Source organism: Macaca fascicularis, chromosome 4, assembly GCF_037993035.2.
Source record: "Macaca fascicularis isolate 582-1 chromosome 4, T2T-MFA8v1.1".
Taxonomy (NCBI): Eukaryota; Metazoa; Chordata; class Mammalia; order Primates; family Cercopithecidae; genus Macaca; species Macaca fascicularis.
In genome coordinates, this window is record NC_088378.1 from 155,258,902 (window position 1) to 155,273,777 (window position 14,876).

At 39.3% G+C, this 14,876-nt stretch overlaps 1 protein-coding gene across 3 annotated transcripts in view; it reads left to right on the top strand.

Annotated features, from left to right (window-relative positions):
• Positions 1 to 14,876, top strand: part of NUP153 (nucleoporin 153) — a 93,216-nt gene that overhangs the window by 71,213 nt on the left and 7,127 nt on the right. For 2 of the 3 annotated variants that reach the window (XM_005553949.4, XM_015449872.3), the window contains 5 exons: positions 1,895 to 2,512; positions 6,773 to 6,967; positions 7,535 to 8,419; positions 10,861 to 11,217; positions 12,196 to 12,468. In XM_005553949.4, coding sequence (XP_005554006.3) covers positions 1,895 to 2,512; positions 6,773 to 6,967; positions 7,535 to 8,419; positions 10,861 to 11,217; positions 12,196 to 12,468 — 2,328 coding nt within the window. Of the gene's footprint in view, positions 1 to 1,894; positions 2,513 to 6,037; positions 6,968 to 7,534; positions 8,420 to 10,860; positions 11,218 to 12,195; positions 12,469 to 14,876 lie in introns of those variants that run through there. The other variant, XR_012434219.1, reaches the window with a different exon arrangement.

A 14,876-nucleotide genomic window follows, 5' to 3' on the forward strand; every position in this document is an offset into this window, starting at 1 on the left:
AAAATGGATTCTCCATTAATAGAGACAGGCCGGTAAGGACTAAAGAGGGAGTAAACCTGATGATACACATAGACATGTCTTTCTCTTACGATAGCGCTGAACTGCCTTCTTGAATTATTCCCCAGTTTGGTAAATATGGAACAAGGCCAAGTGGAAAGCATTTGCTGAATTATAACATACATAGGGAACATTACTCACTTGAATTGAAGCAAGATTTGAAAGCTAGTAGGTAATAATTAGAAAGGGGATAAATAATTCTCAGATAAGAATAATTTTTTGTTTGAAAACAAAGAGGATGTTCCTAATTCCATTTGTGACGTGTAGTTTAAGAGTGTAAAACTGACCGGGCGCGGTGGCTCACGCCTGTAATCCCAGCACTTTGGGAGGTTAATACGTGTGGATCACTTGAGGCCAGGAGTTCGAGACCAACCTGGCCAACATGGCGAAACCTCATCTCCATTAAAAATAGAAAAAATTAGCTGGGCGTGCTGGCGTGCACCTATAGTCCCAGCTACTCAGGAGGCTTGAACCTGGGAGGTGGAGGTTGCAGTGAACTGAGTTTGAACCATTGCACTCTGACCTGGGCGACAGAGCAAGACTTTAAAAAAAAAAAGAATGTAAAATTGTCTGCGAGATAATCTAATAGCTCAGAAATAATTTAAACTTACCCACCAGATGTGTCCATGTGTAATAGGATAGGTTTTTTTAAAAAGTAAGATTGGCTTTTACAGCAGGATTTAGAAGCATTCAATTTTTGTGGTCCAGCTCTCTCATTTTATAGATAAGCATACTCCCTACAGGAGTCCAGTAGCTTAGACAGTTCCATGCAGTTATGGCAGAACTCCAGAATGCTTGTACTCGAATTAACCAAGTAGTAGGCAAGCATCAAATGTGTATAGTCTGTCTTATGTATCTGGGGTTACACTTTGCATTCATGATGCCAGCCTCCCCCGGCTCCCTTTTTACTTCTTAAATAGGAAACGTTTGGGGAGAATCTTCATTTGACTGAAATTAGGAAAATCTGAAAAAGTGGGAAGAAAAAAATCTGTAATGCCTTGAGATGGTTACTGTTAACATATTGCCAATCTTAGTGATGTAAATTAATCATAAGCAAAATAACACATGTTGACCACTAGGAATAACTCAAGTATGTGGTATTTTGTCCTTAGGCTAAAAATAGCTCTAGGCTTGATTATTTTGTGGAACTAGAAAACCTCTCGTAACCGTCTACATCTTCTTTCCTTTTAATTTTTCTTTGGCGGGTAAAGGCTGTAGAAACAGATCACAGATGGTGTTGGTGTGTGTAAGACAAAAGTTAACTGGTCCTAAGTAAACATTACAAAGTCATTCTCATGAGTAAAATATAGCTTGAGTGAATGAACTCAATGACAGCAGTTTTGGTAACACAAAGACTTGCTCAGCTGATTTTACTGAAGCTAGAGGATAGCACAGTGGTAGGTTATGACTGGACAAAATTTAAAGATGATATTGAAGCCATTTGGCATAGTCAATGGAACACAAAAGAAGAAACGGATGAAGGAGTAAGAGGACTGAGTATTCTGTGTTTGTAGAAAGACAGAATATAACAAAATATGGATGGCAATAATACCTATCAGTAAATTAGCCAAGGAAAGCATCCAGCTAGAAATTCCTTGAAGGAGGAGGTGATATCCTGTAAACACAACATCTTTTGTGGAATTTTAAATGGTCTAAGTCTAACTTACTAGGTGAATGATAAATATGATTAAGTGAAAAACAACTCTTAAGTAGTTCATCTTGGATTGTAGTAAGTGTGCAGTGAGGTAAATGTCTTCTCAGTAATAATCAAATTAATGCTTTGATTTATAAAGCTTCTCTAACGTTGTTTTTGCACTCTCTCCTTTGTTCATTGTAGGTTTCGCATCACCGAAGATAGATTCTGTTGCTGCTCAGCCCACCACAACAAGCCCAGTAGTTTATACAAGACCAGCAATAAGTAGCTTTTCTTCTAGTGGAATTGGGTTTGGGGAAAGTTTAAAAGCTGGGTCATCATGGCAGTGTGATACATGTCTACTCCAGAACAAAGTTACAGACAACAAATGCATAGCCTGTCAAGCAGCAAAATTGTCACCCAGAGATACTGCTAAACAGACTGGAATTGAAACACCAAACAAAAGTGGCAAAACAACTCTTTCTGCACCAGGGACAGGTTTTGGAGACAAATTTAAACCAGTGATAGGCACTTGGGATTGTGATACCTGTTTAGTGCAAAATAAACCTGAAGTGATAAAATGTGTAGCCTGTGAAACACCGAAACCTGGAACTGGTGTGAAGCGAGCTCTTACATTGACAGTGGTTTCGGAAAGTGCTGAGACTATGACTGCTTCATCTTCCAGCTGCACTGTGACCGCTGGTACCTTAGGATTTGGAGATAAATTCAAAAGGCCTGTTGGATCTTGGGAGTGTTCAGTATGCTGTGTTTCTAATAACGCAGAAGACAATAAATGTGTGTCCTGTATGTCTGAGAAACCAGGTATGTTTTTGGCTTTATGGAGTAATTTTGCTTATTACTTTAGTCGAACATTTTAATTTATTCTAAGAATCCCTGTTTTAGATGTTTCAGGATGAGCATTTCTCATACATACTAATTTTTCTAAACTATCTTGAGATAAAAATGTCTTGTTTGCAGCTAGATCTTTATGTTCAGTTAGGATAGGTTATGTGTTAACTATTCTGGTATATATGCCAATCTCCTCTTTCTGTACAATTTTATCAGAAATTTGTTCAAAGTTGACTAATACCCATGCTGAAAGATCTTAGAATGGGGTAATATTTCTCAAACCTTTGTATAGAGTAAAATACTACTTCTCAATATAGAAATCAGGATAGCTAGTGGTCATATACAGAGAAGGTTTCTTTAAGGGGTAGGCTATAGTCGTTAATGAAGAGGCTATAGCTGTTGCAATGATTGTAAATTACCAAGTCACTAATTCTAATCTAGGCAGCCAGAAACAATGGAGTTAGTTTTGAGTTTTTTCTGTTCCTCTGTTCAAAGTTGGAAGAATTAGTGAAGATTCATATTGAATCTTTAATTCATCCAGGAGTGGCTCTGATGGTTTTGTAATATTATATAATTATATGGTGCAGATATATGATAATATGGATATCCGGGGAATTACACTGTTTTCAATGCATTATTCATGAATACGCAGTTTTGTGTCCGTAATGTACAGCTCTGAGTTACTAACCCTAGACCCCTTGCCTGAACCCTCGTGCCATATTTCTGATTCCTACTGGATATTTCCCTATGAGTGAGATTTTAGAATCTTCATTTCTTTCCTTTTTTTGAGACAGAGTCTCACTGTGTCACCCAGGCTGGAGTGCAGTGGCACGATCTTGGCTCACTGCAACCTCCGTCTCCCAGGTTCATGCAATTCTTGTGCCTCAGCCTCACGAGTAGCTGGAATTACAGGTGCATGCCACTGCGCCCGACTAATTTTTCGTATTTTCAGTAGAGACAGGGTTTCGCCATGTTGGCCAGGCTGGTCTCTGACTCCTGACATCAAATGATCTGTCTGCTTTGGCCTTCCAAAGTGCTGGGATTACAGGGGTAAGCCACCGTGCCTGGCCTAGAATCTTCATTATGAAATATCTTTGTCTTCCTATCTGGTACCCCTGCCTCACCTACAGAAAGAAAGCCCTTGATGTATGCAAGAAAGCAAAATTAATTTTAAGTTGATGGGGAGTAACAGAACTTTGAGTCAGGAAGTAATTTGTTACACATGAACAAAGGAAGCTCACATAAAGAACTTGGACTTCATCCTTTCAGTGATGAACCATCATTTTCAGCAGAGGAGCGATACAGTCAAGTTCGTATTTTTGATGAGTCAACTCTGGCTTTTTAGATAATGGATTTGAAAACAACAAAATTTGGAGACCAGAAGATAGATTAGGAAGTGGTATCAATCATATAGACAGTAGGCCAGACACCGTGGCTCACGCCTGTAATCCAAGCACTGGTAGAGGCCAAGGCGGGTAGATTGCTTGAACGCAGTTCAAGACCAGCCTGGGCAACATGGTGAAGCCCTGTCTCTACAAAAAACACAAAAATTAGCCTGGCTTGGTGGCACCCGCATGTAGTCCCAGCTACTTAGGAGGCCAAAGTGGGAGGATTGCTTGAGCTCGGAAGGTGGAGGTTGCAGTTAGCTGAGATCATGCCACTGCACTCCAGACAGAGTTCGACCCTGTCTCAAATAATGATAGGCTGGGCGTGGTGGCTCACTCCTGTAATCCCAGCACTTTGGGAGGCCGAGGTGGGCGGACCATGAGGTCAGGAGATTGAGACCATCCTGACTAACACGGTGAAACCCTGTCTCTACTAACAATACAGAAAATTAGCCAGGCGTGGTGGCAGGCGCCTGTAGTCCCAGCCACTCGGGAGGCTGAGGCAGGGGCAGGAGAATGGCATGAACCCGGGAGGTGGAGCTTGCAGTGAGCCGAGATCATGCCGCTTGCACTCCAGCCTGGGTGACAGAGCGAGACTCAGTCTCAAAAAAAAAAAAAAAAGCCAAGCTTGTACACCTGCGGGGTGCATGTGGCTCGGGATGGCTGTGAATGAGGCTCAACACAAATTTGTGAGTTTTCTTAAAACATTATGAGATTATTTTGCTATTTTTTATTTTTTTTTAAACTCATCAGCTGTTGCTAGTGTTAGTATATTTTACATGTGGCTCAAGACAATTCTTTTTGTCCAGTGTGGCCTAGGGAAGCCAAAAGGTTGGACCACCCCCTCCCTCCCCCGCCGATATAGGCAATAGATAATGGACTGATTGAACTGAATAAGGAATGGAGGACGTACAATTAAAGACATTGATTTCAAGATGCTGATGTCAACATTCAGATGTATGTAATGTGGCCAGGCATGGTGGTTCACGTCTGTAATCCCAGCACTCTGGGAGGCTGAGGCAGGCAGATCACCTGAGGTCAGGAGTTTGAGACCAGCCTGGCCAACATGGCAAAACCCTGTCTCTACTAAAAATACAAAAATTAGCCAGGCATGGTCGTGGATGTCCGTAATCCCAGCTACTTGGGAGGCTGAGGCAGGAGAACAGCTTGAACCTGGGAGGTGGAGGTTGCAGTGAGCCGAGATTGTGCCACTGTACTCCAGCCTGGGCAACAGAGTGAGACTCTGTCTCAGGAAAAAAAAAAAAAGTTGTATGTAAGGCCTTTGGGTATACCCTTTGGGTAGAGATGTGGATTTGGGGTCATTAGTCCATAGTTTTGGTATTTGAAGTCATGAGAGTAGAGTTGAGTGAATAGAAAAGATGGCCTGAAATGAAAGTCTGCTGGCTTATAGGGAGTGGCAGGAATAAAGCTTTTGAACAGTTAATCTTTTAAAAAGGTGCAACAAAGAGGAAAAACAAAAACTACATGGCACTGGTTGCTTCAGAGGAGGATGGATTTCAAAGGAACAAGATCAGAGGTCTCCATAAAAAGGCTATTATTCAAGCAAGAGATGGGGTAGTGGTTGGGGTAATGTTGGGGGTGCATGAACCAGAATAGCAGCAGAAGAGTCAGAAATTGATTGAAATAGATTTGAGAAAAATGTAGAGGAGGAGTAGTATCCAGCCAGGCTAACCAAGTAGACAGTGGAGTCACCAACTAAGAGACTACAGTGACAAGCTCAGAAGTGTAGATTAGGAAACTGTTTTGTTGGAATTTAAAACCACTGGAGTAAATGAGAGCTTGTGAGGACAGTGGGCCAAGATGGAACCCCAGGGAGCAATTTGGTTGGCAAGATAGAAGAGAACATACCTATAAAATGTAGAGATCATTTAGGTAACTATGGAAGAGGTGGCAACAGTTGTAGGCCATCTAGAGAAGTAGGAATACCAGAATGAATGGCTTCACTGTCAGCACCATATTTTGGGCCTTACCAAGCCATTCTTTGTGTGCCACCTCTCCCACAAACATGCTAGTTCTGCTTAAGATTTGTCACCTCTGTATATCCTTCTCCTGCTTCTTAGTCATTTCTTCCTTCTTTGCACACTTGTTTTAGGTTGTCACTTGGTGATGGTGCTACTGTGCTTTTATTTTCCCCCTTTAAGACCATGAGCATCTTACAAGTTAAGCAACATTTTATTCATCTTTAATGTCCCCAGAACCCAAGTGTGTTATGATGCTTAATAAATGTCTGTTAAATGGCTAGCATGTAACAGAAATGCCATGAATATAGTAGTTGTCAAGTTAGATTGTGAAGTGGATGTGAAGTAGATGCACTTCTATGCAAAAACTATCATTCAGAGGCAGAGATCTATGCTTTGAAATCTGGAAATTCATATGGTCTGTGACTATGTATTTTATATGTTAGGATATTGCCTACAATTTACATCTTATGTCTTAGAATGCTTGCTGTTTGAAGAAATTTGAAAAATATTCTTAAGAAAAATTTAGTATTTGAGCCCCTAATTGGTGAGCATGATTTTTTTTCTTAAACCACAGCAGTTCAAACATGTGGTTAAGAGGGAGCTCACCACTGAGCAAGGTGATTTTGAGCTGCTCATTTATATGGTTAAAATAAATCTGAGAGTTCTATTCTTTTTTTTAAACAATATAAATATGAACAATTGTTCGTATTTCTGGCACGTTCTGTGTTTTAATAGGAAATATTATTAGAAATTCAACACTTAAACTTAGGGATGTCATTGAGATACTGACATATTATAAATTAAAATTTTCATGAATTCTGCCCCTCCCCACTCCCTGTTTTTTTTTTTTTTTTTTTTTTTTTTAGGAAGTTCAGTACCTACTTCAAGTAGCAGCACTGTACCCATCTCTCTGCCTTCTGGAGGCTCTCTAGGATTGGAAAAGTTCAAGAAGCCTGAGGGGAGCTGGGACTGTGAAGTGTGCCTAGTGCAGAATAAGGCTGACTCTACCAAATGTTTGGCATGTGAAAGTGCAAAGCCAGGCACAAAATCTGGGTTTAAAGGTAAGGCCAAAAAAATAAAAATAAAGGTGATGGTAAAGTGCCTTTTTGTAAGGCCATTTAAAAATGAAGTATTTGAGAACAGCTTCAGTGTTCACTCATTCTCTCTTGAAAATTAATATAAAATGAGATTATCCTGAGATGTTTATATCTGTTTCTGAATTATTGTAAGGTCAGTTAGTTGCTTGTCAAAGGATATATGCATTTGTAATTTTTGGTAACTAGTGACAGATTGCTCCTTGTGAGTTTTGTGCTCATTTATACACCCACCTGCAATGTGTAGCCTGTTACTTCCATTCTCATTGCCAGTATAAACTTTATCAAACTTTATCTCAGCCAGTCTGATAAATGAAAAGTGGCATGTCAGGATAGTTGTGAGGAGTGAGATACAATTCTCATACCACATAAATATTGGTCACCTTGAATTATGTTTACGACTGCTGGTAATACTCTTCAAAGTAGACCCTTTCAAAGTTATTCCTATGTTTCTTTGGCGTTCAAGATGTTTATATTTTGTTTGAGAGCATCAGTACATTAATTGTCTATGTGGTGTCTTTTATATTTTTGCAGGCTTTGACACATCTTCCTCATCTTCGAACTCAGCAGCCTCCTCATCCTTCAAATTTGGTGTCCCATCACCCTCTTCTGGGCCTTCTCAGGCTTTAACAAGCACTGGAAATTTTAAATTTGGAGATCAGGGAGGATTCAAAATAGGTGTGTCATCTGATTCTGGGTCTGTAAACCCCATGAGTGAAGGCTTTAAATTTTCTAAACCAATAGGAGATTTTAAATTTGGAGTATCATCTGAATCTAAGCCCGAAGAAGTTAAAAAAGATAGTAAGAATGATAATTTTAAGTTTGGACTTTCTTCTGGTTTAAGCAACCCAGTTTCTTTAACTCCATTTCAATTTGGGGTGTCTAATCTTGGACAGGAAGAAAAGAAAGAGGAACTGCCCAAATGTTCATCTGCAGGTTTTAGCTTTGGTACAGGTGTTATTAACTCCACTCCTGCTCCTGCTAACACCATAGTGACCTCTGAGAACAAGAGCAGCTTCAACTTTGGAACCATAGAAACCAAGAGTGCTTCAGTGGCTCCTTTCACATGTAAGACATCAGAAGCTAAAAAAGAAGAAATGCCAGCCACCAAAGGAGGATTCTCTTTTGGCAATGTGGAGCCTGCCTCTCTGCCATCTGCCTCAGTGTTTGTTTTGGGAAGGACAGAAGAGAAACAGCAAGAGCCTGTCACTTCTACTTCCCTAGTTTTTGGGAAGAAAGCTGACAATGAAGAGCCAAAGTGTCAACCAGTGTTTTCCTTTGGGAATTCAGAGCAAACCAAAGATGAGAATTCTTCCAAGTCCACATTTAGTTTTAGCATGACAAAACCATCTGAGAAGGAATCTGAACAGCCAGCAAAAGCCACTTTTGCCTTTGGAGCTCAAACTAGTACTACAGCTGGTAAGTATTAACTTTATTATTTTTTTTACAAGTTGCCTTTACAGATGCAGCAAGTCAAGTAATGGTTTGCACTGAACGTAGTTGAGAAATACAGAACTCTTTGGGAAGGAACCTAGGATTTTCAGTTTGAACCACTCTTTAAAACCCTCATGATTCTGATGAAGTCATCTGTGGATCTAATTTTGAGAAATACGGCAGTAATGCAAAGCTCAATATAGTGCATATTTATGTGTGTCTTTCTCTTCTGTTTGGGCTTTTATAATCAGAATTGGTATCTACTACCTGGAAAATAAGGATTCTTAGCTTATGAAATATTTTCTACCATAATCTATGGTATTGTTTATAAATAGTTACAGATAACCAGTCCTCATCAGACATTAAGAAACATAGACAACAAATATAATTAATCCTGAGAAACCAAGAGATTTTGAAAGCTGAAGTCCTGGGGGAAAAAAAATGACACAGCACCTTAAAGGTTAAAAGCATCATTGTTGGTGGATCATATTAAAGTCATTCTGTGGGCGGAATAGCAGGAAGAACATAGCTGATCATCAGATTAGTGAACTAGAATTTCCCTGAACTTAGTGCACAAGTACAAAGAGTGATCCAAGTTAGATCCACAAGTTCCTCTGGAACAGGAGTGACCTAGAAGATAAGAAGTTTTGGGGGAATATCAAAGAAGTGACAGAAGAAAATTTTCTAGATCTAAAGAAAGACATTGGTCTTAAAAATGGAAATTACCTATTGGCAAAGATCACTGAAATTTAGGACACCAAAGCTAAAACCCCAAATGCTTTCAGAGAGAAAAGCTATTTGCCACAAATAGGAAGATACCAGATTAGCATCATCTTCTAATTTGCAACATCACATGCTAAAAACAGAACAGTACCCTCAAAATGAAAATGTTCTTGAACCTAGAATTCTGTTACTAGCCAAATGTGTTTAAGTATAAAGACAGTCCGGGTGCCGTAGCTCACACCTGTAATCCCAACTAGTCAGGAGGCTGAAGCACAAGAATTTCTTGAACCTGGGAGGCAGAGGTTGCAGTGAGCTGAGATTGGCCACTGCACTCCAGCTTGGGCAACAGAACGAGCCTCTGTCTCAAGAAAACCCAACAACAACAACAAACACAGAGGCAAAATACAGGTGTTTTTAGATGTGCAAAAAGTGCAAAAGTTGAATATCCATGAATACTTTTGGATAATAAATTGGAAACACTCAAAATTAACTTTTATATGGAATTCAACAAATAACTATGAGCAGTTTTTTGTCTGTCATATATTTACTTAGAAATATAAAGATAAAATAAAAGCTAAAATTACATATTATTTGGAAAGCAACAGAAATATGATAGGGTCTAATCAGATTTGATGGTGAAACACCAGGCTGTGGTAGACACTCTTAACCATTCTTCCATTAGCCAGCTTGAAAGTGAGCCAACGTGTTCCATTTTCTGTAAGTCAGACTAATGCCGATAGCATACTGTGACCAGCCCTGCATAGTGTGAAGTATTGGAACTGAGAGATTATTGGAATAGTTTAGAAAAAAGTCTTCAATAAGGTGGCTGGATTCAGAATCATGATATAAAAATCAAAAGTTTTTCTTCAAATCGGCATATCTCATTTGTTTTTTTCTAACATTTCTAACTTGTATTTTATAAAAGCAGCAGAACTTTTAACATGCCAAATAATAACACAAAAGGCGTACTTGTTGCTGGGCAAAGATATTCCCTTCCTCCTCCCATAATTTTAGTTCTTAGGGGAATTTTTGTAGAGCTTGACAAGCTAAACTTACTCTAAAATTCACATGGAAAGGAAACTATACAAGAAATTTTGGGAAAAAAGGCAGGCACACAGGCAGCTTTGTTCTGCTATCATCAGTCCATGGTGTAAAGTTGGAATAATTAAAACAGTCTAGTGATAACGGTAGAGGAAACAAGTATATGCATTTTAGGAAATGTAGTGTGTCATAAAGACAACATTGCAAATTAGTGCACAAAGCCTGTACTAGTTGATGCTGTGGAGAAATTTGGCTATCCATTTAGATAAATTGAAGTTATGATTTTGCCACATACTGTAACATAAATTGCAAAATTAAATATATAAAAGTACAGCTATCTTCCGCTATCTAAACTTGCTATTCAACTACAGTATCCAGTTAGATTTGGATTCGAGGGGTATTTTTATTAACCTGAATGCCAAAGGCCTTCCTGTGAAAGGCGCAAAATCCATAAGCTATAAAAGAAGATGAATGTATTTGATTTTGTCAAAATCTAATATAAACAGATGTCCATTTGATGAATTAATCTATATAAAAAACTTAACCTACTTTTCTAGCGAATTTTAGGGTAGGAAAGTTCTGGTGATTGTAGGGTAAGGAAAAAGTACTTTCTGAGACTATTCTTAAGGATTTATGTTTGTTTCTTAATTTCTGTCTTACAGATCAAGGTGCAGCAAAGCCAGTTTTTAGTTTCTTGAACAACAATTCCTCTAGTTCAAGTACACCAGCCACTTCTGCTGGTGGTGGCATATTTGGTAGTTCCACCTCTTCCTCCAATCCACCCGTGGCTACCTTTGTGTTTGGACAGTCCAGCAATCCTGTGAGCAGCTCTGCCTTTGGTAACACTGCTGAATCCAGCACCTCTCAGTCTTTGCTATTTTCTCAAGATAGCAAACTAGCAACCACATCCAGCACAGGTACAGCTGTCACCCCATTTGTCTTTGGTCCAGGAGCCAGCAGTAATAATACTGCCACCTCTGGTTTCGGCTTTGGAGCCACGACCACGTCTAGCTCTGCAGGTACATTTACAAAAGAAAAAAATGCATTGCAATTGGATGGGCTTTACTTATTAGCAAATAACATATAGCAGGTTATCACAAAATGGTGTGAATGCCTTTTGGTCATCTATACCAGGGTTGTTGTAATTAATCACTGTATGTACAACTTTAACATATTTACCTCTTGGGAGCCATTTTTCTCATTGTGGTAAGAGTGTAATACTTAATTTTTCCAAGCTTTGTTTTTTGTTTTTGTTTTTTTTCTTTTGAGATGGAGGCTTGCTCTGTCACCCAGGCTGGAATGCAGTGGTGCGATCTCGGCTCACTGCAACCCTCCCTCTCCCTAGTTCAAGCAATTCTCCTGCCTCAGCCTCCCAAGTAACTGGGATTACAGGTGCCTGCCACCACACCTGGCTAATTTTTCTATTTTTAGCGGAGATGGGGTTTTACCATGTTGGCCAGGCTCAAACTTCTGACCTCGTGATCCGCCCACCTCGGCCTCCTAAAGTGCTGGGATTACAGGCGTGAGCCACTGTGCCCAGCCCCAAACTTTGTTTTTAAAATGTTAGGTTGTCAGTCACCAGACACTGGAAGTTGTTTTATTAAACATCAGTCTTTATTATGCAGTATGTGTATATATATGTATATATATATATATATATATATATATGCACATCATGAGGTGATTTCTGCACACATTAGATTTCTGGTGGGAGACTTTTCTGAGATATGTTCCTTTACCAAAAATTGTTGGCTGTGAAGGTATGGAGTAGTTGTTAATTGCAGTTTTTGTTTATATGAATTTAGTATGTTTCACTAAATAATGGTAGAGAGAGTTGTATTCTCAATCATTATTTAAAACTTGTCTTGATGGAATTTGGTTAACAAGGTAAGAGTCTGAAAAGAAGCTTGACATTTGCTTGTGGGTTTTCAGAAATTTCTTGAGGATAATCTGACATTAGCCACCATGGCGACTTAAGTGTGTCTTTGGGCCTCCAGGATCCTCCTTCGTATTTGGAACTGGACCTTCAGCACCATCTGCCAGTCCAGCATTTGGTGCTAACCAGACCCCAACATTTGGACAAAGTCAAGGTGCCAGCCAGCCCAATCCCCCAGGCTTTGGATCTATATCATCTTCCACAGCATTATTTTCCAGTGGTTCTCAGCCTGCACCACCTACTTTTGGGACAGTGTCAAGCAGTAGTCAGCCCCCTGTGTTTGGACAGCAACCTAGTCAGTCTGCATTTGGCTCTGGAACAACTCCTAATTCCAGTAAGTGTGCTGTGATGCTGTTGTATCTGTATGAGTTTTGTATGTCTTAAAATATTTTCCTTTGAGCTTGGAAACCATTTGTATGTTTAATTTTAAAATTACCTCTTGGCCGGGCACGGTGGCTCACGCCGTAACCCCAGCACTTTGGGAGGCCGAGGTGGGCGGATCATGAGGTCAGGAGATTGAGACCATCCTGGCTAACATGGTGAAACCTACTAAAAATACAACTAAATACAAAAAATGAGCCGGGCATGGTGGCAGGCGCCTGTAGTCCCAGCTACTCTGGAGGCTGAGGCAGGAGAATGGCGTGAACCCGGGAGGCAGAGGTTGCAGTGAGCCAAGATCGTGCCACTGCACTCCAGCCTGAGCAACAGTGCGAGACTCCGACTCGGGGAAAAAAAATTATCTCTTGTACTTGGCAGAATAAAGAGGTAATATGGTTGGATTTATATGTAAACAACATTCCCAGGTTTCACAGACTTATAACTTTTTAAGGTAGTAATGTATTTTAAAGTGTTAATTTTTACTCTGACTTGAGATTCATTCAGTCTGGTTTCTTTTCAACTCTGAATTTTTGGGCTCTCAGAGCTAGCTTTAAAGTGCATTTTCTGATCCTATTCATGATTGGATTTGCGTCAGGAAGTTACCCCCAGGTCCAGTGCTCTCTCCTGAGGCAGTCCCGCTGAGTTGTCTCATGACACTTTCTGTTTACTGATGATACTAGCTTTTCCATTTGACCTGCATATTTAAATATGACTAATCAAACTGTATTATAATCCTGTATTTTCTTAAAATTGTTGATTTTTTCTAATTGTGAAATATAACATGTAGAAAGGGGTGTAAAATATAAGTGAACAGTGTAATATTGAAGCAAATGCTATATAATAACCACCTGGGAGCCCCTCATATATCTGTTTTTGAAAACATTCCTCTCTTTCTCCACTCTAATGATGACCACCGCTTCGTCTTTTATGGTAATCGCTGTTCTTTGAGTTTTATTACTGCATTTATTGGCCAATATATGCATCCCTAGAAAATGTAGTTTTGCCTGCTTTTATATATAAATGAAACATTACTGTATGCAATCTTTTGATTCTTGATTCTTTCGCTCTAAGGTTTCTAAGGGTCATCCATGTTTTGCATATGGTTTATTGTCATTGCCATAGAATCATTGTATGTACATAAATCATTGTATGAATGTACTGCAGTTTATCTATTTACTGTTGACGTATGTTTCAGTTGTTTTTAACAACTAGGAAATGCTACTCTGCACATTCTTATATATGTACCTTGGTGCACATAAGTATGTTTTTCTAGAGTATATATGTTTTTCTGGAGTTTTTCTAGAGTATATACAGTGGCATGGGATTGCTGAATTAAAAGGTTTGTATATCTTATACTAGAAGATAATACAAACTTTTCCTGTTGAATTCTGCCAGTTCATACCCTACCACTATTGTATGAGTTCTTATATGTGGCTTCTACTTGATTTCTCATGTGTGTGAATTCTTTTTAAAAAGTGTTTTTTTTTTTTTTTATTGGCCATTTTTCAGTTTGGCTTTTACATATGGGTTTGTAAAAGTTCTTTATGTGTTCTGGTTATTGGTACTTTGTCAGTTAATGTACATACTAAAATTTCTCCTGTTTTCTGATATATATTAACCATTTTGATCAGGATTTTTTCCTCTAATATGAAATTGGGAAGTTTCGATTTCTTTCACACAGTTAACATTTTTCTCTGTCGTCTTCTTTTTTTATGTTTTTTTTAAAGACGGAATCTTGCTCTGTCGCCCAGGCTGGAGTGCAGTGGCTCTCACTGCATCCTCCTCCTCCTGGGTTCAAATGGTTCTCCTGCCTCATCCTCCCAAGTAGCTGGGACTACAGGCATCCGCCACCACGCCTGGCTGATTTTTTTGTATTTTTAGTAGAGACGGGGTTTCACCATGTTAGCCAGGATGGTCTCGATCTCCTGACCTCATGATCCGCCCACCTCAGCCTCCCAAAGTGCTGGGATTACAGGCATGAGCCACCACGTCCAGTCTTTCCTCTGTCTTCATAATATAGAGACAGTATATGGTTAGATCACGATTCGGATTATGGAAATGCTGATTATTGCTGAGCCATATGGTATACTGTAACTTTCTATCCTATACAGAATTTTGTTTCTCTGACATTATTGACTTCCTCTCTCTGTTAATTTTTTTAATTTAAAGAGCAATCAATTTTATAAACTAAATACAAAGAAAAAGTCAATTTTAGGGAGATCTTTCTTCCAGTTAAAGAATTGAGACAAGGCTACAAAGGCCCTAAAAATTAGGGTCACACTATTGTTAAAACTTGGGGAAGGACAGCATTTTAGGGTGGAGGTTCTCAGTTCTGTAACAAAGTAGACCTGGATAGTAAAGATG